This window comes from Drosophila bipectinata, chromosome 3R, assembly GCF_030179905.1.
Source record: "Drosophila bipectinata strain 14024-0381.07 chromosome 3R, DbipHiC1v2, whole genome shotgun sequence".
Taxonomy (NCBI): Eukaryota; Metazoa; Arthropoda; class Insecta; order Diptera; family Drosophilidae; genus Drosophila; species Drosophila bipectinata.
In genome coordinates this window covers 23,549,435-23,575,542 of record NC_091739.1, presented here as the reverse complement: position 1 = coordinate 23,575,542, position 26,108 = coordinate 23,549,435, and the positions used below count along the sequence as shown (strand labels likewise).

The 26,108-nt window shown below is 41.4% G+C and overlaps 6 protein-coding genes across 8 annotated transcripts; 4 read left to right on the top strand and 2 right to left on the bottom strand.

Annotated features, from left to right (window-relative positions):
* The first annotated feature begins 408 nt into the window (after nucleotides 1-408).
* On the top strand, nucleotides 409-1,470 carry LOC108133678 (ubiquitin-conjugating enzyme E2 H). The gene is made up of 2 exons (XM_017253688.3): nucleotides 409-543; nucleotides 607-1,470. Exon 2 carries the CDS (start codon nucleotides 703-705, stop codon nucleotides 1,264-1,266), a length of 564 nt encoding a protein of 187 aa, XP_017109177.2. The 5' UTR covers nucleotides 409-543; nucleotides 607-702; the 3' UTR covers nucleotides 1,267-1,470.
* Nucleotides 1,471-7,178: 5,708 nt separating this feature from the next.
* LOC108133672 (band 7 protein AGAP004871) lies at nucleotides 7,179-9,760 on the bottom strand. The gene is made up of 10 exons (XM_070281795.1): nucleotides 9,703-9,760; nucleotides 9,525-9,632; nucleotides 9,314-9,464; nucleotides 8,889-9,251; nucleotides 8,429-8,594; nucleotides 7,965-8,373; nucleotides 7,858-7,899; nucleotides 7,764-7,796; nucleotides 7,634-7,714; nucleotides 7,179-7,569 (listed from the first exon to the last, which is right to left on the bottom strand). Exons 1-10 carry the CDS (start codon nucleotides 9,743-9,745, stop codon nucleotides 7,502-7,504), a joined length of 1,464 nt encoding a protein of 487 aa, XP_070137896.1. The 5' UTR covers nucleotides 9,746-9,760; the 3' UTR covers nucleotides 7,179-7,501.
* Nucleotides 9,761-14,194: 4,434 nt separating this feature from the next.
* On the bottom strand, nucleotides 14,195-16,294 carry ssp5 (short spindle 5). Its single transcript, XM_017253679.2, has one exon. It carries the CDS (start codon nucleotides 16,292-16,294, stop codon nucleotides 14,195-14,197), a length of 2,100 nt encoding a protein of 699 aa, XP_017109168.2.
* A 2,616-nt stretch (nucleotides 16,295-18,910) lies between these two features.
* On the top strand, nucleotides 18,911-20,468 carry LOC108133669 (band 7 protein AGAP004871). The gene is made up of 5 exons (XM_017253678.3): nucleotides 18,911-19,052; nucleotides 19,113-19,257; nucleotides 19,316-19,678; nucleotides 19,739-19,904; nucleotides 19,962-20,468. Exons 1-5 carry the CDS (start codon nucleotides 18,983-18,985, stop codon nucleotides 20,451-20,453), a joined length of 1,236 nt encoding a protein of 411 aa, XP_017109167.2. The 5' UTR covers nucleotides 18,911-18,982; the 3' UTR covers nucleotides 20,454-20,468.
* Nucleotides 20,469-20,532: 64 nt separating this feature from the next.
* LOC108133677 (uncharacterized) lies at nucleotides 20,533-21,720 on the top strand. The gene has a single exon (XM_017253687.3). The coding sequence runs from the start codon at nucleotides 20,632-20,634 to the stop codon at nucleotides 21,643-21,645; it is 1,014 nt and encodes a 337-aa protein (XP_017109176.2). The 5' UTR covers nucleotides 20,533-20,631; the 3' UTR covers nucleotides 21,646-21,720.
* A 182-nt stretch (nucleotides 21,721-21,902) lies between these two features.
* On the top strand, nucleotides 21,903-23,141 carry LOC108133668 (uncharacterized). Of its 3 annotated transcripts, none has more exons than XM_017253677.3 (2): nucleotides 21,903-22,543; nucleotides 22,868-23,141. In XM_017253677.3, exons 1-2 carry the CDS (start codon nucleotides 22,038-22,040, stop codon nucleotides 23,085-23,087), a joined length of 726 nt encoding a protein of 241 aa, XP_017109166.2. In that variant the 5' UTR covers nucleotides 21,903-22,037; the 3' UTR covers nucleotides 23,088-23,141. The 3 variants fall into 3 exon arrangements, with proteins under 3 accessions (XP_017109166.2, XP_070137643.1, XP_070137644.1); XM_070281542.1 differs by lacking the exon at nucleotides 22,868-23,141 and adding an exon at nucleotides 22,598-22,765 and having other exon boundaries at nucleotides 21,915-22,543; XM_070281543.1 differs by lacking the exon at nucleotides 22,868-23,141 and adding an exon at nucleotides 22,634-22,761 and having other exon boundaries at nucleotides 21,917-22,543.
* Nucleotides 23,142-26,108: the final 2,967 nt, after the last annotated feature.

Sequence of the window (26,108 nt, the reverse complement as noted above, 5' to 3'; positions counted from 1 at the left end):
ATGAAGAGGACATCAGGCGATCTTTGATTTATGGCCAGCAATCCTAAATGCATTTAGCTACCAGCGACCCCTCTAGTTCAGCCCTCCCTGGAGCCCAATTACAAGTAGTTGGCAAGGCGGCCAAAAGCACTCCCTAGCCATCTGACCCACGCTCAATTAATGAATACTCGGCCGAGAGCCAAAATCCGTTTAGACGCAATGCGACACGGCTAAAAAGCCGGGAGGAAGTATGCCGGAATTGGGTAAATATAATAAATAAGTCCTATTTATTTTCTGTAAAATAGGGTTTCGTTTCTGGGTCAGTAGAAAACTATAATATCTAAAGTAATTGCTTTCAAGAAAGAAAGCCAGAAGCCAACCTAGGAAAATGGTCTTTTTTATAATAAAAAGATACAGTTACTGCCAAGTATATTTATATCCGTTAAAAAATATAGAAGGCCATGAATTAGTCGCAATTGTGGATCGTTTCTTCGAGTAGGCGGCGGGATTATATTCGTAGAAAATTTCAATGAAAAAATACAAAATTCTGGTTACATTTTATGTGTAAGTATTAAGTCTTTAGTTTTGACCATGAAGCCAATAACAAACACAAAATTTAAATGGTAGATGAATAGTTTTGAAGGTACCTCTGTGTAGCAGACGAGTGCACTCAAAATCCCAGTAGTTCCTTTGGGGAGTCAGCGCAGGACAGCAGCGGATCCGATGGCCAACTTGGATGTGAACACAACGTCGCCGATGGCCGGGCGGCGTCTCCACAGAGACGTGAACCGGCTGCTGGCCTCCGGCTACCTCACCACCACGGACAAGGACATGGCCAATCTAGACGTGCGCTTCGAGGGGCCGCTAGGCACCGCCTACGAGGGTGGCGTATGGACTATAAACGTGTCCATGCCCAAGGAATATCCCTTGAAGGCGCCGCGGGTCCGTTTCGTCACCAAGATCCTGCACCCCAACATTGAATTCACCACGGGCCTAGTTTGCATGAACGTCTTCAAGCAGGCTTGGTCCTCCAACTACGACCTGGTGAACATCTTTGATACCTTCCTGCCCCAGCTGCTGCGTCATCCTAACCCCCATGACCCTCTCAATCATCGCGCCGCCGCCATCATGCTGGACTCGGAGCAACAATTCCACGAGCATGTCGTCCTCTGCGTAAAGATGTACGCCTTGCCTCCCGCCGTCAAGCCCCAATCCCAAATGGACGATGGCCTGGAGAAGCGCTCCTCGGACCTCAGCCTTTCCGATCTCCTCTCTGATGACGAATGAAAGGACGACGTCGCAGATGCCCATGCATCTGCCACAGATGGCACAGAAGCTGCCGATGCTTCAGGACCTGGTGCTGGTGCAGATCCTGTTGGTGACGCTTAAGTATTTGGCTGGTCTTTTATTGTATCTTTGTAGAAAAATTGGTTTGTATTTGGCCAAAGTAATCTAAATTGAAAATATGAGTAACGCCTAAAATTATAATAATATCTTTTTTATTTTATAAATTAATCCACAAAAAATATATTTTAAGCTACGTAAAGTTTATTTAATCCATTGTTTTGTGTACATTTATTAAAATAACCAATGTGGTTTTGTAAGCATTGTCCATTATTTTTTCCAAGCTTAAGCCAAATATTTAATAAATTCGTATAAATGAACATAAGCAATTTAAAAATAAAAAATTTCCTTTTTGATTTAAAATATTACATGTAAGTTTAAATTTTAATTACACAAAAAACACTCCCCAATATTTCGGTTCATTTGGCAATAAAAGTGTTTTATGCTATCATGGATATATCCGAATGCTATCAAATATAATGACTGAAATTCAAAACAATTTTAAATTCATGATTCGTAAACAATTCAACATTTTATTGCATGTCGAATGGTCTGACGGGATGATGGCCATGAAGTTGTGGGCCTTAATTGTGCCAAACAAGATGAAGCCATATTGCCGTAATGATCCGATAAGAAATTAATTTCACTTCATTAGGGATAATTACAAAATTTAGTGACCATAATTGAAAGTGATGTCAACTCCACTCGAGTCCAACACTTTCAAGCCTGCCTTCAAGCAGGTGATTCCTGATCGATTGTCTGATTAGTCAAAAGTTTGAATGTGGGGGGCAGAAAGCCATCCAAATCCGGCTTGAAGTTGAATGGTCCAATTGTATGCCAAGAATGGATAATAGGTGCAGTCATGTGCGCACAACGATTTTATTGTGATTATAATTCCAACACAATTCAAATGAGTACTGTTCCATGGCAGAAGATAAAGTTCTGCCACAAATCGGTTCAAAATACAAATCGGTTTTCTAATTAATTAATTCGATTTTGGCTTCAAGTCATTTTCACTTTGAATTTACACCTTTCCGAAATTATGGTTTCTGGGTTTCCCAAACGGAGATTGAATTTCTGGGGAAAATTGTCTGCAGGCTCAGAAATCAATAATGGGCGTAAAAAAAAATGGACAAACGATAATTTGGCAAACAGGCCAAAATGAAATCGTCTGCCTGTCCCCAGAAATTGGTTTAATGCGATGAAACTGGAAAGGGAACCATTTCGACGTAAATTTCGGTCTTATTGACGCCTTCTGCCAGGCATAGTCTGAATGACGAACGAACTGGCTGACTGACTGGACACCTTCCTTTCTTTTCTTTCTTTCTGTCAATGCCAATGCCAATGCGAGTGCACTGTTCCAGACAGATGCGCAGACAATTCGGCAGAATACGAGGTCCTGGAGAAGGATGTGCCTGTCCAGGTCAAATGGCTGGCAGTCTGCGTGTGCTGATGCCATCGAATTAGAATACCATACCCAAGGCACGAATTTATGCAATAGTCGTTGCCATTTGCGAATTTGAATGCCTTTTCATGCATCTCCAAAACGAAACGATGTCTTTAGTGAGACATTCGAAAGAAAATGATAGAATCACCAGAGTTCGAGGATAGGGCAGTCAATGCATATGTTTCCATATAAAAAATAGATACTCCTATATCCGCGGAGACTGTATAGCCCTTTAGAGTGTGAAATGGATAACTTTACAAGGTGGATGTGATTATTGAACTTGATGTTTCAACATGTTGTAACATAATCTTAAAGGTCTGCCAAGCTCAAGAGCAACCCAAGAATATCACTATCATTAAATCTCAACCATTTCTTATACAATCTTAAAGATTACGACTGTTGTCTAGACAGCGATCCTAGGGCCACATTAAATGGTAAATATTTGTGCAAGACACTTGAAACAATTTTCAATGGGAAGCCATTTCGGCCGGGTCAATAAACGGCTAAAGCCAACTGTCCCGGCGTTGAGCCTGCATTGCTGGCGCTAATTTATTCAAGCCAATTGACTCCCAGCGAAGTGAGTTTCGCAACGCTCGGCAATGCCATGAATACCCCGGAGGCGAAGGAGGCCTCATTAGCATATTCTAATTAATTTATATTATTCCAAAATGCACAAAACTTAATTGGTATGGACCACTTAGTTAATGAAATTGAAGTTCCCACGAAGCCGAGACATCTTTCTTTATTTTTCCGTTCTGTTTTTCATGCAAAATTTTTAGCTGTTGACAATTTGGCGTGACTCGTAATGAAAGCCAGGGAAAGTACTACACTGCGTATACTTGACGGAAAGTTTCAACAGTACACAGTTGAGAACATTACGCAACATTTTGTGGATCCTCCAGTAGCAACAAGATGGACCCCATCCTTTCATTAAGATACAGCTTCTGGGCTCGAGAGTTTCTGTATTGTTGGCAAACAAATTTGAGACGCCGTCTTGGGCGAGTTAGCAACTGGCAACTTTCTGGCACAGAATTTGCATTTGGGTTTCCCCTTATTCAAGCTGGAGTATTATGTTGATTATTTTTGTTTTCTTGGCCCTGTTTGACAACCCAAGGACATGTGTTTCTGCTTCTTCGGAGGGATTTTGTTCCCATTTGCCGGCTAATTTATGTTGCCATAGGGATGTGGAAGGGATGCGGATACAATTTCCAGGAGCACACCTTTGTGTGTGTCCCTGCATAAATGTCTTGTTAATTTTTACAATGCTAAGCCAGGTTCTATACACACTCTCGGGCGGCCGCAGGATTTCAACATTCCTTCAGGCACCACGAAGCATCACCTCAGAACTTGAGAGTTCTTCCTGCGGCTGCCTCTGCCGACATGTTCTTTGTTTGACCTACACAATTGTGGTACCACTTCCACTCCCCCTGCCAGGACCCCTTCAGATCTGCGGCTGGGAATGTGCAGTATCAGGATTGGCGTCGTCTTTGGACGTGTGCCCAACAATGCAGTTTCAATTACCAGGCAGCTTACAGCTTGTTTAGTCAGAAACCTTTTTGTTTGGCTGCCGATTGCCAGGTAGGCCCAAAGAAACTCATTCCCACTGCCAATTAAGGGCAATGCATTGTAGGAGGATTGTTTACAAAAGACACTGTTTATGGATGGAGAGCCACAATACCTTAGAATGAAGGAGGCTGAAAAGGAAGATGATTTATCAAGCTAAACGATGAGATGCTTGTTAAGTGGCACCAGTTGAGTTTACAGCCTAAAAGTTTAAGGCCTTAAACTGCGGGCTTGATATGCCCCTTGTATATAGAATACCGCTAAATGAAGGGCTTTTGGTTCCTATAACTAAAGCAATCGAAATATCCGTCTTACTTCGCTGATAAAAGTCATCAATCAACTTTTAATCTGAGCCTGAACGGATGTATTACAACCTCTGGCAGCCTTTGGAAATCTTATTCAGCCTTGAACTGGAATGCGAATGATAAAGTAAGGCATTGAACGCCACACAGGTCTGCCCAATTCAAATTGCTGGACATTAAACGGATGTCGATAAATGAGATTGACAATGACAAACATGAAAGCGAAAAAGTAGCCTGAACGAGGAGCGTTGAGTCAATAAAATCCCCAAAAAAACAAAATTCCGCCTCTGAGGTCGGAGGGATAAACTAAAAAAGGAAATGCTTAAACCAAAGCAGAGCCCCAGCTGAGTGACAGCTAGAACCCCTGCTTTCCCTTGGTTTCCCCTTTTTTTCTGGACTGTCTCTGGGCTAACAGATGGCAGAACATTTACGGTCACAGTGCCACATATGTCAGCCGAAGCGAGCCCAGATGATTGCAGGGCCAGTGAAGATACACGCTACAAAAGAAAACGGTTTAATTTTTTGGTGATTCAGGGTCAACACCAAACAAAGAGCTTAAATGCTTAGATTTCCTTTAAAATAGGAATATTAAAATTAAATTTTAAGTTTAATAGACTACAATTCGAATAAAGACAAAAATCTGTATATTTTTTTCTGTGTAAGACTAGGAGACAAAAAGTGTTCAACTGAAATGAACAAATGTCAAGTGCAAGCCAAAGGCATGAAAAGAAAAACAGACCAAATCCGAATGCAGGGCCGGTATTTGCTATCGTTTTGTTTAAATTTGAATTAAAGAATCTCCCCCAGGGAATACGAACTTGGAATGTGGAAGCACCCTTACCCACAGCCTTACACACACACATGGCAATTGCTTATTTGGCTGCCGGGTATTGGCCACTTGGCGGGAGTGGCAAGTGCAAACAGCGGCTCCCAGAACCCGAGCGCCATTTGCTGTTGCTACGGCTGCGTGTGCCATTTGCATAAATCAAATTTGAATTTGGATAGCTGGCTGCAACGAGCAGTTGCAGTATGTGCAAAAGAGATGGTGCTGCACAAACAACAGCTGCTGAGTCAGAACTCAAAGCTGTATGAACATGCGGAAAAAGAGGGGCAAGACAAAGGCAAAAGCAAAAGCAGGTGTGCAGCTCTACCTGACTCGAAGAGCGTGCTCGAACACGCACAAGGCAATGAGCACGCAGCCAAACTTACGCACGCTCGCCCACAACGCAAACACAAAAACAAACACTGCCAGCGACAAAACAGCGCTCGAGCCTCGTACACCAGACAAAAGTCGAGTAAACGATGTGCCATAAACAAGGATAAGGACATAATGGTCCCGAAAGTTCGTGTGGATGATATAACACGCTCATATAGACTACCCCCACTTTGAAAAAAAAATACCTTTTGAATTCATACTCTTCTGGACTAGGTAATCGTTAAAAAATTACGCATACGTCATGTTGGCCCGCAAACATATGTACATTAATTAAATATATTTCTTTTAAGGTAATTTCTCAAGAAAAAACAATTATATTTTAATTATTGTTGTTTTAATTATATTTTTTCTAAAAAAAAAATATTTGGTGTCATTCACTTTAAAAAACAAAAATTTCGTAGCACACTTTCCAGGGCTTACAAATTTGTTAAACATATTACGTATACGACCCATATGGCTCAAGATAAATTATTTTTCTTAATAAATATATATGTATATTTAAAAAAAAAAACAACGTATATTTTATATTTGTGTTGTTTTAATTCTATGTTTTGTTAAAAAAAATATTTGGCGTTATTCATTTAAAAACAAAAATTTCATAGCATACTTTCCAGGGCTTTAAATTTGTTAAACATATTACGTATACGACCCATATGGCTCAAGATAAATTATTTTCCTAATAAAAATATTGAACATTGGAACAAATCTTTTTTAAATTTAAATATATATTAAAGAAAATTTTGTAAAAAAGTGACACACGCTCCATTTCTTGTTTACTATATTCAATTGTTTAATTTGTTCTTTACTATTTTCTGTTTAAGTCTTTAAAAAATTTGTTTATTTAGGATAAACTTTTCCGACACATTAGTTGGTGAACAACTTCATCATCAGACCTGCCTTTGCTTTGATTTCTTTGCAATTTCTTGCACATTAGCTGAAAAACTTTCGTTGCTAATTTACGGTGAGCACACAAGTACATGAACACGTCCGCACACAACCTTAGCCATGCATTAACATCCTGCCACGCCCAGTTCTCTCCTTTGGGCCAACTTTTTGGCTTGTGCAAATTAAATAATAAATGTGCAAAGTTGATCCAATTTATAATGTTAAACCAAAAATTGTTGAGTGACTTTTGAGTACAATTCTTGCTGGCTTCTGGCTGTGTTAATTCCAATTTAATTGTGTGCTCTTGGCAATTGTTGATGGGATTAGAAAAATAATTGAATTAATTTTTGCAGAAATTTTACATATTCTCTAAGCCTCAATCCATAATTCATTTTTTAGGGTTTAGTGTACAAAAGTTTAATGATGAAAAGGCTAAACCATATTTTGCACCGTCATTGAAGTATCGACTCGAAAACTTCCAATTTATTAAAAGAGATAAATTGCCACCCGGGGATTCCATTCTTACCGCTAGTGAAAAGTGCCAAATATTCGGTTATTTTTTATCGTGCCAAAAAAAGGAGGCCATTGAATGGCAGTGTCAATGTCACTGCGGTGGATGAAGAACGAGGACGAGGATAATGCCCTTCAATCAAGTTTGTGGCCCCATCGGCTGACGTGACTGTTGCTCATTTCACGCTTGGCCTTCCCATTGTCCTGCTGCCAGGGCTCACAGGACTGCTAGGAGGTTGCCAGCACGCCGGCTGATTACCAACGAGTTCGCAGGAAGTCTCGATAAGATAGCATGTCCATAAACGCCAGCCGATGTCCCGCAACTTAAATTTTAAAAAACGGTTTAGAGAGGAATGACCTTTTTTTTTTAGAAAAGCCATTATATACTTGGTGGTTGGGAAATACTTCTTGTCTGCTTAGTGCTTGTCTCCGTAGCATCCTTAAAGTCCGTAGAGCATGGAACGAAGTCTAAAAATAAATGTTAATTTTAAATGTTAACTTCAAACTACAAACATACTCTGTCTGGTTAGTCCTATGTCCACGGAAACATCTTGTTCATAGAAATTAGTTATTATTATACATATAATACGTTATATATAAACCATACGTACATGTGGGGCGCTCTTTCGTATCTTTTGCTATCTGTATTTCATCTGAAAATTTTTTTAATTTTAAAAAATCATACATTTTAGACAGACAATCATAATCAGTAGCTTACTACTTGGTCCAGGGCTGGAGGGCTCAGGATGAACTCTTTCATGGGACCTTATGGGCTCCAAGTCTGGTTGAAATCTAGGCCCGCCAAAAAACATATTAGACAACAGGCCACTGGTACTCGGAGCTCCTGCGCCCGACCGCCAGTTATGAGCAGAGTCATCTGGACTACGAGATTCACCTACTCCACCAGGTTCTTTTGCAACACCTCCACCAGATTGGTTGGCAGCAATTGGAGCGGTTTCATTTGCACCTCCATCTTTGTCATTGCCATCTTTTCCATCACCATCGTTTGCATCACCACCTTTTTTTCCATCCTTCATAAAAGGCTCCATAATCTCCAGGGGGATAGGGTAGATGATTCTCACTCTTCGTTCTGTGGCAATCGACGAAAGAATCTGTAGGTGTCTTAACTAAAAAAAAGGAGTTGTTAATGCCAAATAGTAAGTAAGTTATTTAAAGACCCACTTGCAAAGTGATCCTATTCTCTGACATCACATCGGAGGCCTCCTTGAGAGCTTTAGAGGCCTTAAGTTCTCCTTCGGCCAAAATAATCTTGGCACGCGCTTCTCTCACAGCCTCCGCCTCGCTGGCCAAGGAACGCTCCAGGCTTGGTGGCAAAACTATATCCATCCTGAAAAAATATTATCATTGCTTTTGTCATTCACAAGTGCTATTACAATGCGTGGGTATTAATAATTTGATTCCTTAATTGACCCATCAATTGCATATGAATTAAATAGTAATTACTGCGATAAATTATGCTATTTAATTTTTATTATTTGTAAGTGAAATGAAATTCAATTGATTCAATTTAAAGCATTGACAATATAATGTTAGCTACAGAATCAAACTAGGATTATTGCTTGATTCTTTTTTGTAAGAATTTTAAATTTAATAAAATATAAAATAAAACTAATTGACTTACACATCCACTCTCTCCACCCGAACTCCCCAACGAGCTGTGATACCAGCTACCGCCACCTGAATTTCACGGGAAAGGGCTTGCCGCGAAGTAAGCAGGATATTGAGGGTCTTGGAACCCACAACATTTCGCAGAGTTACTTGGGAAATCATTTGCGTGGCCTGCCGGAAATCATCGACCTGGATAATCGAGTCAATCGGATTGTAAATGCAATAATAAACAACCGCGTTGACGGTTATCGTCACCGAATCCTTGGTAAGCACATCCTGTGGCCTCACGTTTGTCACACGGGTGCGGAGGTCCACTTTGTGAAGGCTATCGATGCAGGGTAAATAAAAAACTAGACCAGGTCCGAGAAGGCCCTTCCTGTTAGGGATTTTCAAGCGGAAGTCAGTTAATAGCGAGAGTACATAAGTCCAGGACTCAACTTGAGGCGCCCCAAACGTAGGACAACGATTCGGCGATTCTCGGGGACGACTAACAGGCAGAACAACATGGAGATGGGAAATGTCAAAACGACTAGCATCCAGCAAAGGGCCACTGCGACCTTTTCAAATTTCGAACTTTCCGCGCCCTCAGCTGCAAAAAAAAGCAAAGAAATCGGATTCGAAAGCACTAACTCCGCTTATGTGTTTTTACTAGTTTTAATGTATCGGCTAGTTGGTACTCCTTTCCCATCTCCATCAGAAGGCCTTCGAAACTCTTGCTGTGGTGGTTCGTCAGGCGGTGTTTTGTTACCATCTGTTTCTTTTTTCATGACGAAAATTTTAATTCAGTATATACATAAAAAACTATATATAGTCAAACGATTACTTACTCAAAGTATCCTTTTCTAAGGTTTCGTTCGAAGGGATCAACATTAACTTCACTTTGCCAGGACAGATGAGTCTCAAACAAAACTATTTACTCTCATGAATTTTTCCATTTCGTTCCCCCAGAAAGCTACTGAAAATGTGTAAAATTGTATGAGGGGAGCTGAAGTGCACAGAACCCGCAAGTGCTCATAAATTTCCCTTTTTCAGCTAGAAAAGCTTAACTGCATCCCAGTCCCTGTCAGCCCACAAAAACCACAAAAGTGCACATTACTCTACTTATAAGCAAGCCACTTTTTTCTTTGCTTATTTTCGAGGGAAGAATTGTAAGGTGCCTGAAATGCTTTTCCTCAAAAATCTATGAAATTAACATGTTTTCATAGAATAGGGAGATAAATGCATTTTTCTTGTGTTCAGAAAATATGGTCAGATACCATTTTGGGTAATGCTAATTCATACCTTGAATACTTTTAAAATTAAAACAACAAGTAGTAAGCCAAGTACTAAGCATAAGAAGAAATATTTTGTTTTGATAAGCAACTTTTTATTTTGGTTACATTCTTTCATTCAACCAGGGTGACCCAAATTTTCCATATGGCTTTGAAACGCACTGTACCATAGGCCACGCCTGTCCTCGCCAAAGTGTCAAAATCTGACATGGAAAAATGAACCCGACACGGAGAGCTCCTAATTTCAGTTACAAAAGCCGGTTGGCGGGCTTCTTGCCATCGCGTCGCCTTTGCAAAGGCTTTGTGAGGCCTTCCGAAGGAGTCATCCAAAATGAGTCAAGGGGAAAAGGAGAGACTGCGGGGAAAAGCGAGAACCGGGAGTAAAGGATGCGGTGGCGGATGGGGACAGGAAGTGCTGTCGAGCGGGAAGCCTTCTTCCGATGATAATACCTGCGGGGCGGGAACGTGACGATGACTGGCACGATAACATTGAAATATTGCCTCGGAGATTCCGGCAGCCATCGCGGGCAATTATAATTAGATGTGACTGACGGTCGGGGCTCAATTAAAAGCCACGTGGCTGGGCGAACACCGAAAATTGGGTTAAAACGTGCAACATCGTCGCATGACCCGTTTGCAAATGTGCACCGCCTGAAACCCAAACCGAAACCGCTCAAAATTGTTTCTATTTCAATTTGCCAACCCGATTTTTCGAAAGGGTGCGGAAGCGTGACATTTTGGCTGTATTGAAATTTATGCCTTCCCGGCTCAAATCCCACACATTTACACAACTTTTGGTCAGGCCAAGGGCGTGGTGCAAAGTTTCCGTTTTCATTTTCATTTTCATGCCAAATTTCGGCACATACACCCGAACATCCGCGTCTGCGGTCAACCAATGCCCCGGATACCCCCCGGATACTTCCATCGACCGACCGTAGGGTTCCCGGCCGGAAGCCTTCTCCGAATGCGACGTTGGGAAATTGGTTTATTTTATTCACATCGACAGTTTACTGGCTGGCAGTGGGCTGACGATTTCGGGAATTTTCAAATTAACATGAAATACGATTTAGCCATTTGGCTCTACAAAAATCTAATTAAGAAAAAACAATTTCCGATTTCAATCCAATTTTTTTTTCGCACAATTGCCAAAATAATTAGAGTGGCATTAGTTGTGGGACTTTTGACGTTTGTTTGCCATTTTTTTCTATTAGCAAACCGCAGTCGCTTTAAGCCGGCAAATTGACTGGTTTAGCCGGGTTTTTATTTTTTTTTTTTGGGTTTTTGGCAACTGCCAGGTCATCCGGAAAGTGGCCTCCGTCTGGGTAACCGCTAATGAAAACGAGCACCAAATGAAGTTACAGCTGAAATAGCTGATGGCGATAACTGGGCCAAAACAGTCAGCTGGTTATTACTGTGGGTCTATTTTTTCCCGAAAGTAAAAGTTGGAATGCTTCAATTTTTTATGAATTTGGAAATTTAACAAAACTAACACCAAAATTTATTAAAAATATTAAAATATAAAAAGCTTATATAAGCTTATTAGCTCATGAAGAGGATACATTTGGAATACATAATAATTCTTGACAATAATTTTATTGACTAACATTTTTAATTTTTATTTTGTTAAGATGCTTAATGAAATCGAAATGCTTTCACTTTCCGTAAGAGTATGTACGTAAGGGTCATTGGCTCCAAAACTACGCCCTTTTGGCAACTCCTCCACTGTGCCACATGCAGCTGCAAATGCATTTGGAGTGTATGTCCGCCGAAACACCAAAAACCAAAACCCAAAACCCCAAAAAAAATTGTGAAATGGAGCGGCCCCAAAACGCAAGGATGAATGAAGTGGAAGATATGAATGGAAGCTGGCGAAACAAGCATGTGGGACCACACAAAAAAAATGGCAAAAATAGATGTAAGCAGAATTGCAGACTAAATGTGCTCGTTAGTGGTTTGCTGGCTGACTTTTCCCTGAGCATTGTCCGTAGGTCCCTTTTTGCGAATCCCCCAGATCGTATCCGTATCCGTATCGCATAAATTGCGTCTGCGGCATCCTTTGGATGGGGTTTTCTTTTAGCAAAAGTTCCTCTAGCGCCTTACCACGAAGCTTGTCGGCGATGTTTTTACTTTAAGCAAATTCAACACGCAATTTAAATAACAATTGGACCTTCTTCGTGGCAGTGGGCCCGGGAGGCGGATGAGTGTCATTAGCAAGACATTTATACGCCTCAGTTGAGCACCCAACACATGTTTATGCATATCAGAGACCTTCTGCCGAGCATAAATTAAGTCAAGGCCAGGACTTTGCTGACAAGGCAAAACATTTTGCCAAACATGTGTCGCTCAATGTTCAGCAAAGGCTGTCTAAGATTTGGGTCTTGTGATGGCTTGGGTGGCATTATTTTCATTGTGCCGGCGATGTGATCGCAGCAGGAGACTAGCAAGGACTTTCTAACAAAAAATAGAAAAAATGAAAAAAAAAATCATAGAAATCATTGTTTTTTCGGTTTACTGTCTGAGTCGATTTCACTTAACTGCATGTTACTTTTTCAGTTGAAAGTACTGGTAAGCTTTGAATTGAAGGAACTCAAAATGCTTTCCATTCAGACATACCTACATATATAAAAGGTATATGGGAATTATGTGAACTGCTTCCAAGATCCGGACTGTCTGGTCACCTGAAAAAATCCCCTGCCCTTACATTCGCTCTTATCCTCTTCACATTCCCGTTTTATCTAAGCCCAGCTTTGGCATTGTTAATGCCAACACATTTTCGCATTTTTACCCACTCGGCAAATTTACGTATTTTGCGCCCTTCCCCCTGCTTGTCACGACATTTGTACTTTCCTGCACTTTAGTGAGCTCACAAATCCGCACGAGAAAAGAAAAAATGAGATTTTATCTCTTAGTCGCTTGTTGCGCCCGGCTTCTTGAGGTCCTCCGTCCGGATATTTCCGGCTGGAGAAGTACGCGTGCTTGCCCTGACGTGGACTTATCGCTTGTCCAGATTTACGCCAACGACTGTACAAAAAATTCAGTTTCTGATTCTGATTTTAGGAATTAACAGCTTCGCCCTTATGAAACTGTAATTTATGGCTTGAATTGCGGGCCAAAAACAGCTTCGACATGATTAAATTTAGTCGAAATATTCGGTTGCCTCAAGTGCCGACAGAAGGGACTATTGAGTATCAAATGTCCTTTTTTCAATGCCAAGTCATCTGTGTTGATTTCAATGGCGCCTTTTTTGTTTTCGCACCATCCATTGCTGCCAACGAACAATGAATCCAAAAAAAATGAAACCGAAAGTGGGAGAAAGCGTGTGCAAAAAGACAAATTTAATGAAATTTCAAATTGCCATTCGCCTGCTGTCGAGATCTCAGGATGCAGGGGTCTGCTTTCGGTTAGGGATGTTCCGAATTTTGGGGGCAAATAATTTGAATGTTAGAAATTTTTATTTGTAGGAAACTAACACGAACAAATTCAGCATTTTACTAAAAATGGATAAACTGCTAGTCGGAACAGACTCCGTGATTTCGTTTTCTCCTTTCTGTGTCTCAGACCTTGGCTTTGCATGTCCAACAGGACTCGAGTCGTTCGTTCGGTCTCTTTTGTGCCGCTGTGACAGCTGCTCATTTCACGCTTGGTAATTTCAATGAATTTTTGTGGAGATGCAGGAGAAAGGCAGGACAAACCATGCCACCAATGCCGCGGCACGCTATCCGCTTATTTGTATGCCGCTCATTAATTAAATTTCTTCTTTTATGCTGAATATAGTTTGTTCAAATAGTTATTCATAGTTTCATCTTTGTGGTCCTCCAATTACTTACTTCAGTGAGTTGATAATCCCAAATAACTATATTTACTTTTAGATTTTAAAACTTTTGTCCCGTAATAATAATTCTTTATTGAATATTTCCAATCATAGCTCTTTTTACAAAAGGCTTTTCAATATAAACTTTAAAAAGTATCTAAAAACAAAAACTTATAATTTTGAAACTAAAAATTTAGGGGGTATAAACAAAAAGCTCAATGCAGAGTCTGGCATATCCTAAGCCAGCATGTCCGCGTACCGGACAGGAAGGTAAGCATAAAAGGTTTTGATCATGGAACTATCCTTGTTCATATGGGGTACCATGGCCATCCAGAGCCTACGAGCCTTGTCGAGAATGGTATTGTTGAAGTCCATACGGTAGGCAATCTTCAAGTCGTTTGCCATTTTGGTTAGACGTTCCACATCACCGAAGGTATCTTCTTGAGTGAAGCCCTCGGGGTCTGGACTACGAGGACTCATCATAGTATTGGCCACCCGGTGGAATGTGGGTATTCCTTTTTTAACCAAACGACAGATCTCCTTTTCATTGTAGGTCTTTCCATACCTCCGCTTTATCCACTCGGACATTACAAAGGACTTGTGGGAGTTAGGGAAACTGGCATAGACGCAACGCGGATCCTTTCTAAGCTCATTAAATCCATCTCTCAAAAGGCGATCCATCAGCGCCTTGTTGTCGGGATCAAAATTGGCTATATTTTTGGTCCAATCTAGCGGTCCTACAATATCTTTGGCACATGGATTCAAAAGATCCGCCTCGTCTTGTGCTTTCTCTAATGGCGTTTGTCCGTAGGTCTCCAGTGATCCGAACCACATTTCCTCGACGCACTCCACAATGGCATTCACCACCTGGGCGCGCGGGTCAAGGCGGCAGTTGTAGACATTATCGCTGGAACAGGACATTTGTGAATCTGGATCCCGGATAACCCTAACAGCCTCATTGCAAATCACATTCAAAGGCGCCGGATCATCGTCTTGTGGAGCTAGCTCATGGTAGTGGAACACAAAAGGACCATTCGGACGGGGCCGTTCAAAGAAGCGCCCTTTCCTCAAAGGCCTCTCGCAAGGTTCATAGTCCTTCTCTCCTGCAGGTTTCTTATGCTCCATATATACTCGTTTGGTGGGTTTTTTGCGACCCAGGATCTGGGGCGGACATGTGCTCAGCTTCCTCTCTGTAGGATGCCAAGGGCAATCGGGTTCCTCATCGAGGTCCGAAATACGAATAGTCCTTACTAGGCTTACATCTCCTTTTCCTTTTATAACATGCACATCCATATTGGGTGCCACACTTAGTTTCCGAATATCCGCTTCCTGGTTGATGTAGTTCATTTTATTAGGTTCCACTGCAGTGGGGACCTTGTCCACGGAACACATTTGATTTACATCGTCCAGCAGCATTACGTCGGTATGTTGGCGATACCTTAGACGATGCCAGCGCCGAGTGCACTCCTCGATGTCCCTATCCAGCATGGCTATGATTCGCTTTTTCCGAGCCTCATTCTTACGTGTATCCAGATCCATCAGAGCCAAAGCCCTGTCCCTGGCCATGACTGTCGCCTCGTCCTTGATGAGCTGAGCCTGCTTACCGGCCTCCACGTGCGACGCGCACGTCGCGCACAAGGGCTTCAAGTCGGCTCCCACCAAGCCCTTCCAGTATTCCTCCATGATTTCGCCCACCGTGTCAAGGAGCATCCTTCTTATCGGCTCGAACCGATAGGTGGCAAACCATCTGCTCTTCTCGTCAACCTTGTAGTTGGGTTTCTCGCCGGCTGGCCAAAACGGAAATGAGACCACGTGTAGTGGTGGCTGACTGGTGAATTTGCTAGAAAAGTTCGCCGGTGTCTTGGGCTTTGGCAGTGGCAAATAATAGGGCGACCGGGTGCTTTTCTTTATTGGTTTCGGTGGAGCTGTCGCCCTCGAACTACAGCTTGGTCGTGGCACAGAATCTCTGGGTGCATCCACGCCGGGAGGTAGGATCTTGTCCAGCTCCCTCATGGTCATTTCCAGATCCAAGTACATAATGCCGCCTTCCAGGATGCGGGCACTGTAGGCGTATTCCGGACGCTTGTAGCAGGCCTCCATCAAAAAAAACAAGAAGGCCAGATCGCTGCACCGACTCATGGCAATCAATTGACGAAGCAACCGGGTCTTCACCATGGGCGTAAGTCCCAAACGGGACAGACAAAATTGTGTCCGGTACACAGAGGCCTCGGCACTGTCGTCCCGCAGCGCCACAAAGAGGCCGTCGATGGCCTCGACCTGGAAGTCGGAAAGACTAGTGAACCATGCTGCCCCCGCGTGTGCTGGCTTAACCCGCATGGCTTCTGTTATTTTTTTTTTTATTTTATTTTGGTTCAAAGGTTGTTAAAAAAAATATATATATACTTAAAATTTTGTTTCCATTTGCACAAATGCTTTTTCTATAATGGATAAGCTCTCTTTGAAGGAAGTCTCATCCGCCAACTTTTCGGAATCAGAATTTACAAATAAATAGACTTCTTTCAATTTAAAATATATTTTTTACTTTAAAGTTGAAATAAAAAAACCTTTTCAATTGTTTTAAATGTATGAGCTACAGACTATACACTCTGTTCTGGATTCAGTAATCCTCTTTAGGATAATCCTTAGCTGTTGTTCTTTAATTTCAATCTACTTCTAAAAATATGCTGGTTGGGAAAATCCGCTTTGGCCATCTTTCAAGCCATCTACCTGGGATTGACAGACACTGCTCTTATCGCTCGCCAATCACCGATGATTGAGGCAATTGATGCGGAATCGGAGAGTGCATGAAAATGCCATTAATTTGCCACCTTGCTGTAGGTGGCAACAGGTGGCACACCAGACTGAGCCATGTGCCTGCTGCAGCTCTTTCCTTGTTGTTTTTTCCAGATTCCACCATACGAGGATCCCATTTCCCGCTCAGACAAGTGACAATGATGGATTAGTTTATCAGGGCGGGTTGGAACATTCGTACGCTCTTTGTTTTTCTGTTCAGCAGCCGGGACCTCATCCTCGTCGTTCTGCTGCTCCTGTTCCTGCTCCTTGGGGACTAATAACTTTATCCGTCGTCAGAGCGAAATATAATAGAGTAATTTTCTATGTGACGCGCCAGGATAATTGGCTCTACTCGGTCTCGAATGCGGACTCTCTGGCATGACCATATGTCGCTGCACTTGCAATCAGATATATTGTGGCATGAGGTGACCGGCGGGGACAAGAGGCAGTCAGGGGTCACCAGAAGAATGGGCAAATCACATAAATTACTTTATGATGGCGACCGAGCCATGAATCTGGCGAGGAAGGAAAAGTTTCTTTCAGGCCCGGCACATGTGGTCACGGAGTGGCGAAAAAAATAAGAAAAATAATAAAAATAGTAGCAACTTCTACAGTCTGCCGCAAGGAAGCAACAAAAGTCATTCCGAAGTTATTACCCCTCGCCCAAACCCGAAAGTAAACCCTAACCCTGGTCGGTCAGTTGCCATTTGTTTGTCGCTTCATAAAAAAGAAACCCCAGAAACAAAAAAAAACTCAAGCCAAGAAGGCGAGAAAACAAAAGTTTTCCTTCTTTGGCTCTATGAACTTTTGTCAGCTTCGTTCTGTGACAAAGTTTTTCCCTTCTATTTCATTTTCCTCAAATTTTTATGTTTTTGAATGGACTTGCTCGACGAGCGACACGTTCTGAAATTTTTGACCATTTCGCATATTTTACTGTATTTTTTAGCTCTTTTTTCCCCCGGCCGCACCAAAAGTTTTCCATTCAGGAAAGTTGCATGAAAATGCAATTCGAAATAAAATTTAACTTATGCTGTTACTCCAGCTACCAAAATATGGAAATTATTAAATTTTAAAATCTTTGGATTTGGTTAAAAATAAAAAAAGGTTAGAACAAAGAGTTAATTGTGTATGTTCGGGGTGTACTTAAGTGGGTCAACTAAAAACTACAATAACAAGAAAAGACAGCTAGGACAAGAAAAGACACTTCGGGCGGAGTCGGACTTGATATACACTTGCCGTTAAGATCGGATACTTATCGCAAATATCGCATATAGTAGGTCAATTCTAATTCGATTTTTATTATGCAACCAATTTATTGAAATACAAAAACAACAAAAAAGTCCCACGCTTCTATAAGTATCTTGAAAAAAAATGAAGATGGCATTTTTACCACGTAAAAAATCGGTTTCCCTATATGGCCCACAGTGATGTCTATATCTTCCCCAATTCTTATCAGATTTTCAAGCGGAGTACCTTAAACGATTTCTGGGGCGATTCTCCACCATTCTGCATCAAAATCCTGAGACAAAATATTTTTTAGATTTTTTGTCCATTTTTCGTGATGAGATCCCTTGAAATGGGGTTTTCCCCTTTAGGGTCCACAGTGATAGCTATATCTTCGGCAATTCTCATCCGATCCTTAAGCGGAGTACCTTAAACGATTTCTGGGGCGATTCTCCACCATTCTGCATCAAAATCCTGAGACAAAATATTTTTTAGATTTTTTGTCCATTTTTCGTGATGAGATCCCTTGAAATGGGGTTTTCCCCTTTAGGGTCCACAGTGATAGCTATATCTTCGGCAATTCTCATCCGATCCTTAAGCGGAGTACCTTAAACGATTTCTGGTTCAATTCTCCATTATTCTGTTTCAAAATCCTGAGATAAAATATTTTTTAGATTTTTTGTCCATTTTTCGTGATGGTCGGCAGGTGCCCCCTTGAAAATGGGGTTTTCCCCTATATGGCCCACAGTGATGTCTATATCTTCTCCAATTTTGATCCGATTCTCAAGCGGAGTACCTTAAACGATTTTTGGATCAGTTCTCCGTCATTCTGCATCAAAACCCTGAGAAAAAATATATTTTAGATTTTGACCCCCTTGAAAATTGGGTTTTCCCCTATAGTCCTCTATAATTTTTTAATATCCTCTGCAAGGGTATAAAAATGGGACTTGTAATATTTGAAATAAACTTCATATTATTTGCTCGCCTGATTTTTGAAAATTTTATGTGATGAGCAATCCAAATGAGAATTTACAAAAGGAAAATAATTCAGAGGAGGAAAAAAATGAGGACAAAAACAGTAGATCTATTAATAAAGCTCTCATGAGTTGCATTTTTTTTTATGTTATTTTCTTGTTAGATCCGAACAATTATGGCTTTGAAAAAATCGCAGTGTTTCTCTCATGGGCTGTAGTGGTTGTACTTTTACCATTTTCACTTCTCTTTATAATATCTGTGGCGTACGAGTTCGAGCGTTTTGTGATCTTCCGCCTGGGGCGTGTCCGGTAAATGGCAGGATTTTTTTTGTCCATCTCATATGCCACATTGTAATATCCTCTTCAGAAAGCGTTCCTATGGCCCCGGAATAGTTTATAATCTTCCCTGCATTGATGAGATCGCTGCAGTGGATATTCGCACAGATGTCGTTAATGTCGATCCCCAGGATCTGATGACTAAGGACTCGGTTTCGATTAACGTTAATGCAGTTGTATATTACTGCGTTGTCGATCCCATCCAATCCCTAATAAAGGTAGAAAACTACCGTCAGTCCACGGAGATGATTGCCCAGGTAACCCTGCGTAATGTGGTGGGCTCCAAGCCGCTCCACATTTTATTGACCTCTAGGCAGTTGCTCACCCTTGAGATCCAACAGGCAGTGGCTGAGATCACAGGAAAGTGGGGAATTCTTGTTGAGAGAGTGGACTTGTAAGTTTACTTATGGTGCTAATCTTCTGTTGGCGAGCTTATTTTACTGAACTTTCACAGAATGGATATAAAGCTGCCATCAAGTCTTGAACGGTCCTTGGCGAGCGAGGCAGAGGCCAGGAGGGAGGCTCGTGCGAAAATTATCCTTGCTGAAGGCGAAGCAAAGGCCTCTCAAGCTCTTAGCGATGCCTCTAAAGTTATGTCCCAAAACCAAATAACACTGCAGGTAAATAGAATCCATAGCTCCAATTTAATGTTTATTTCCAGTCACTTGTAACTTTAGCTGAGACATCTGCAACTCCTTCCATCAATGGCCAGGGAGCGACGGATAAATATACTTTTCCCCATTCCCTTAGAAATGATGGCCCCATTTATGGATAACGAGCAAAACAAGAAAGCCGACAGCCAGAAAGATAAAAAGAAAAATAAGCACATTGACTTCTATGTCCCAAAAGTAATTTTTAGTGGATCTCCACCAGATAACTTTCCGGCTGAAGAGTCTCCAAGCCTTATCCAGCGCCTGGCACTTCTTTTGAATCGTCCACACCCAACGCGTTCGTCACGTGATAGAAAATCGGAGGAAGAACCCTATCCTCTTCCATCTACCCCCGCAACTCCTAAAGAGAAACTACCTCCTATTCCTCCACCTCCTCCTCGGCCACTTCTTCCTTTAATCCCACCGCATCCGACTATGCCTCCTCTACCGCCGGTTCCCAACCGTCCAGCTCCCCCTCAGAGATCTCAGTCGGTGCCGAAATCGTCAGATAGAAAATAAGAAAAAAATAAAAACTTGCTTTTTTAATGAAAAAGCAATAAAAATATATGTTTGTATATATGTATCTAGCCTTTTATTTATTGTCACTTTTATGAAGCATTTAAACGTATATAAATTTATATAAACCATTTAAAATCTTACATCTTTTCTTTTGATTTAATCCTAAAATTTCTGCAATATGGATCAAACGAGAGTCCCTCAAACGACGAATACTCCAGAAATGGTCCCTGAAATTTCAAATACTCAGAATACTTTCCCGGGACTGTTGCAGCCTCCAGAAGTATGCGATTCGAGTCTGCAGGCGAAGAAAATGGCAGAAGAAATTGCCAAGCGAGTTTTAAGTAACATGATAACGTCCCAGGAGTGCATGCAATTAAAGCGCGACCTGGAAGTCGAACATGTCAACGAACTCGAAATAAGTCCGGCTATCCTTTGCCTCATACTGACTTTTTTAGTGTTTGTGACCGCTTTTTGGGTTTGGCTAATCTCAAGAAGTTGCGTTTTTCACCAAGCAGACAATGGTAGGACAGACAAGCGCCTTCAAGGAGGTCAAATGTCAGGGACTGGATCTGGGTCCGAATCAAGGTCAGGATCGTGGAGCGGGTCAGGATCTGGGAAAGGATCAGGATCAAAGTCCACAACAGGACCACGACCAGGGATCCGTTCGGGATCGAAGACTGGCTCAGTATCAAGGTATGGCTCGGGATGCAGTGCCACAAGATGCGAGGGTTACTTTTTGGGCGGACCTGGTCGTTGCAGAGCTGGTTCCACTGGCAGACTTCGAAACAGTAGCTCCGATAAAATGTTTGGAGCGGCGGTTCCTTCACGTCCTTGGAGAAGCTGCCCCATAAGCTTGTGTCGGCAGGAACCTTCCCCAATTCACTCGCAAGCCTTTACGAAAACATCCAATGCAGAATTCTCACCAACCACAGATTTGGAATCTCCCGTAGCCACTTCGCCTACAAAAACTGAATCTTTAACCCAAGAAGCCCCCAGAAGCAGTCAGGAGACATTTTTCAAACCTGAAATTCGATACTCCTCTTGCGGGGCAGAGGCTGGATCCCCTTCAAGCAGCTACCAGTTGTGCTCTTACACATGTTCCGAAAAGGGCTTCCCTGTGCCCACAAAGAAATACCGTGTGCAATGGTCAAGATTTCTAAAACTAGGTCAAAAGGAGAAGTTAGACAGTTAAATACTCAATTACAAAATTAATGGAGTTTATTTAAATGATAATTTTTTTATTAAAATGGCTTTCGTTTCTTATTCTATAATCTCATATTTTCATTGATGATTAATGAAGGTTCTCTTGAATTCTTAAAAGTTCCAGTGAATAAATTTAAACTTATATAAAAAGCTACAAGATGTGAAATTGCAATTTATAGTTTTCTCTTTCTAATCTTTAAATCTTTTTAAAGGAATAAGTATAGAATACATAAGAACATAAAAATATAAAAACGGTAACAAAAATAAAAATAAATAAATATAAGCAAAAGATCATCAAACAATCCTTTGTCTCCTAATCAAATCTGAGCAATCGATTTTGAAAAGAAATTCTCAAAATAGATTCAATTCCTACTGATAAAAATGAATCCCGCCTGCAAACTGAGTTTACAGAGCCGCGAGTGCCAGGACTGGATGAGCGAGGTATGTGCCCATTGCAGCCACCTGCTGCCCGATCCCAGGCAAGCAGAGCTCTGGGACACCTGGTGGCCGGATGAACCGGCGGCGCCCTACAAGCCTCGCGTCAGCCTGATGTCGGCCTACGACTGCCACAAGCTGCGCAAAGAGGTAGCACGCGAGGTGACCAAGCGGGAAAATGTGGATGACCATGACCACGGCTTGGGTGAAGGTGACCATCCGGTTGGGTGGACGATCTGCCGAATCATACTGGTGATCCTAGTACTGGCCACTGTTCTCTTTACCATAGTATGTGCTTTGCAAATGATAATTGGTGGAATTCGCCGATGGATACAGCCCCCTTTAGAGCAATGCATGTCGGACGAGAAACACAAGACACCGCCTCCAAAGACCGACGTGGAAACCCCCAAACCTCCACCGGAAGAGCCTCCCAAACGGACAAAGGCCCCCAGGTATTGTTGCGGAAAATAAATCAACTACCAATCGATTGTTTCATTAAAAACAAGTTTTTTGTGTCTATTTTTTGTGTTCATAATGAAAAGCAAACGCTAATAAATACCAGGACAATGGAAAAAGGAGTGGATCAAAGCCCTGATCCTGTTTAATGGTCCAAAATAATTTCGCCCATGTCAAATGTTAATTCAATTCACATTCATCCTCCAAAACTAAATAACTTTTTATAATATTTGTAATATACATTTAAAATGTAATCTATCAAAAAACTTCTCTTATGTAAATCTTTTTAATAAATATATTCAATTCGCCAAAATCCTAAGGTCATTTATCTCCTTTGGGCGGAACTCCGATCCACGCACCCATTATGGCCCTTACAAGAACCAGAAGCTATTTAAGACCGCCTCTGCGCCGGAACAGCCCCTGTCTACCACTAGGCCGGAGGCAAAGGCACAGGCACGGAAAACTCTACGACCCTGGTTCGTCGAACGACCGGAGCACGTCGAACGGCAATCGCATAGTAACAAATCGGCCACAAAATAACCGACGAGGGATCCGGAGTCCAGACCCGGCCAAAAAATCGACAACAAATTCGAAGGATGTCGGTGCCGTGCGCTCAATCGCGGATAAGATTTATGAAATGTGTTCCGCCCCGATTTGTTCTCTTTTGCCCGGATCGCTTCTAGTTATTTTGGTTTCCTTTTTTTTTACGCATCGAACGAGTGCAGTGGCGAAACACAAAAACAAATAAATATTCAAACAGACAGTGGTTGAAAAATTCCACAAAAAATATATATATTTTATAAAAAGTTATGATTTTTTTTTGCATTTAACATTTTATTAAATGTGTGTTGTATTCTCTATTTTTATTAGGATGTTTTTAAAAATCAAACAAATAGTTTTCCAATCCGTTACTGAGTAGTCCTTAACCGTTTTTTTAAGTTTGTAAAAATGATATTTATATTTTAAACTTCTGAAAGCTTAAACTTAAGCTCAGTAGTATGGTGCGTATGCGCAATTAATTATTCATACGCAGTGTTGGCCAACAGACGCTCAATGCGCGCCCACGGTAACAGAAGTATTGCCCAAAAAACATGCATACTCTTGGCCGCATGACCTCACAGAAGTGGCTGGCCAAGTGTTGTTCCTGGCAGCGTATCAACATTTTGCCTATAAATACGGCGGATGTCGTTAATCTCAAATACAAGCAATTTTTAAAATGCATGGGGTATTGTTTATCGCACACACTGCGCGACCGCGTGGAGCTTGAGGGATGTGGGACGGAAAGGAGTCGGAATCCTGGGATTGTGGGATTCTGGGAAGAGTGAGTAAGTGCCAGTGTGCATGCGATTGGCAATAAAAGAACAATTGAATTTAATTTCAATTGAATGCACACACTCGAACTGAAATTGTAGCAAACAATTTAGACAAAATGCATTTGTATTTATGTTATGTCTAAATGATTGCTCAAATTATGGCTGGCAGTTGAAATTTATGTGTCTCACCCGCCGCTCCCCGTTTTTTATCCCTTGATATTTTTTGTCCAATGAATTTATTTGCGGATCGAGAGTTGAATATATATTTCGAACACTGGGGTGTCGCAGCAGTTGTGGCACTTAAATCACGGCCGCAACTGTAGCGAAATTGAAAACTTTTGCTATATTGTACGTTTGTTTGACCATTCTCCGGATTGTTTGTTTGTTTGTTGGTGTGTCGGTACTTTTAATTCATTTTACACTGCAGCAAGGGAGGGACGGATGGAGCGAGTTGGAGGGACAAGGGACAGCCTGTGACCCTCGGATGACTTTGATTTATTTGTTGGTCTCGGTACCCCAAATGGAATTAAAAGTTCAACAGTTTTGGAGTGCGCTTTAGTGCTTTAAAAACGCATTGATTGCCATTGACAAATTGATTTTCTTTCCTGCCATAATGCCAGTTTCAGTTTCGATTACCATTCGCCTCCCGCGGGTTCGACGGTCTGTATTAACAAGTGCCATTGCGACATTATGACAGACTGTCGTCGTAAATCAGCAGCCGCAGACCACAAAACGAGCCGAAGCCTCCGTTTCTGGGAATGTAAACCCTTTGGCCAGTTATTTCCATTAAACGCCCGAATGGCGTACATTTAATTACCACAAACAGCACGATATATACATATGTAAGTAGGTAAGTGCCGAACATTTTGTCAAGTATTTGCCGTAATTAAACATAAATTGCACACACTTTTGTCACAAGATTATATATGATTTTAGATTTGCAATTGCTTCCAATATTTGATCAATTAAAACACCAAAATCAGAACGTTACACATAAAAAATAAAGTGAAACAATTTAATACTTACTCAAAAACCTATCCTTATATTTAATTTACTTATGAAGTACTTTTAATAAAAGCAATAGTAATTAATCAAGTTAATTAAAGATTTTAATCTTAGTCAAATCAAAACATCCCTAATCCCTAGTTAGTCAAATCAAAACATTTGAAATTCATCAAATATTTGCACTAAATCGTGCTAAATTAGATTTCGATTTGCTTGGGAAACAAATTTATTTATCGTTTCAATCACCGGCCCATTGATTGACGTTCGCACAAATTCACAAATTATTTAGCCACATTGATTTGTCCCTTTGGGCTGCACCGCTGCACAGCTGCCACATTGTTTTGGTCCTCTCTTTGAAGTGAAATTGATGAAGCAATGTTTTTGAGGCTGTACTGCATACTTTGCGGCGTCTCTCGTTGTTGGTCGCTCAGTCCGTAGACCAAACCAAAGCCCGGAATCTAGAGTCCAGCGAACGAGGTATGGGCCATGGGGTACTTCCTGCACATTGCGGCATTTGTAAGCAGGAAGGCACACATCCATTCCACAGACCGACGACAGATGGCGGTTACGGGAATGGAAAGTGGGTGGGTCTCCAGCGGGGAAGGCATATTAGAATTTGATAAATGTGCAGCTCCAAGCCAGAACGAAATGCAGTGGAATATACGTTGCACAGAGAAAATTTCAGAGCTTCAAAAAGTTTAAGATACATATCGTTTTCGTAATTAACTTTTGTTTGGTTTTGGTTAAATCCAATTAAGGAACGACTTCAAGCCGATTGACGGAAACTTACGAGAAAATGGTTAAGTTTAAAAATAACATTGTTATGAAAATGCCACTTAAAACCCATTTAGAAGAAAGATATTTAAAATAACTTTTTAATTACCACTTGTATTTGTACTTGGGACATTTAAAGCCTTATATTTCATTTCATTCTTACCGAAACATAAACTTATCCCCCCGTATCTTCTGATTTTTTCAGGTGTACTGCAGGCTATTGCCTGGGTTCAGTTTCATTCTTTACACGATTTAACTCGTTGATTTTGTGGCTTACACTCATTAAGCTAGCCAGCCTGGCCTCATTGCCTTTGTTTGTATATGAGAGCTGGCTGCCGAGTCGAGAATGGGGAAAAATCCGACCCTGGAGAACCGTAGCATTCCTCGTACTTTGGGCATTTAAGCAAGCCGTTGCCATAGCCAGCCCTTTGTTTGATTGAGACTCTGGATCGGAGTCGGTACCGCATGT

Coding starts and splice junctions, on each gene's coding strand:
- LOC108133678 (XM_017253688.3), top strand. CDS start 703: ATGGCCAACTTGGATGTGAACACAACGTCGCCGATGGCCGGGCGGCGT.
- LOC108133669 (XM_017253678.3), top strand. CDS start 18,983: ATGAGCAATCCAAATGAGAATTTACAAAAGGAAAATAATTCAGAGGAG. Junction 19,258..19,315: donor TTCCGCCTGGGGCGTGTCCG/GTAAATGGCAGG, acceptor TATCCTCTTCAG/AAAGCGTTCCTATGGCCCCG. Junction 19,679..19,738: donor CTTGTTGAGAGAGTGGACTT/GTAAGTTTACTT, acceptor GAACTTTCACAG/AATGGATATAAAGCTGCCAT.
- LOC108133677 (XM_017253687.3), top strand. CDS start 20,632: ATGGATCAAACGAGAGTCCCTCAAACGACGAATACTCCAGAAATGGTC.
- LOC108133668 (XM_017253677.3), top strand. CDS start 22,038: ATGAATCCCGCCTGCAAACTGAGTTTACAGAGCCGCGAGTGCCAGGAC. Junction 22,544..22,867: donor AAACGGACAAAGGCCCCCAG/GTATTGTTGCGG, acceptor CAAAATCCTAAG/GTCATTTATCTCCTTTGGGC.
- ssp5 (XM_017253679.2), bottom strand. CDS start 16,294: ATGCGGGTTAAGCCAGCACACGCGGGGGCAGCATGGTTCACTAGTCTT.
- LOC108133672 (XM_070281795.1), bottom strand. CDS start 9,745: ATGTTGATCCCTTCGAACGAAACCTTAGAAAAGGATACTTTGA. Junction 8,374..8,428: donor AGAATAGGATCACTTTGCAA/GTGGGTCTTTAA, acceptor CCTTTTTTTTAG/TTAAGACACCTACAGATTCT. Junction 7,715..7,763: donor CATAGGACTAACCAGACAGA/GTATGTTTGTAG, acceptor ATTTATTTTTAG/ACTTCGTTCCATGCTCTACG.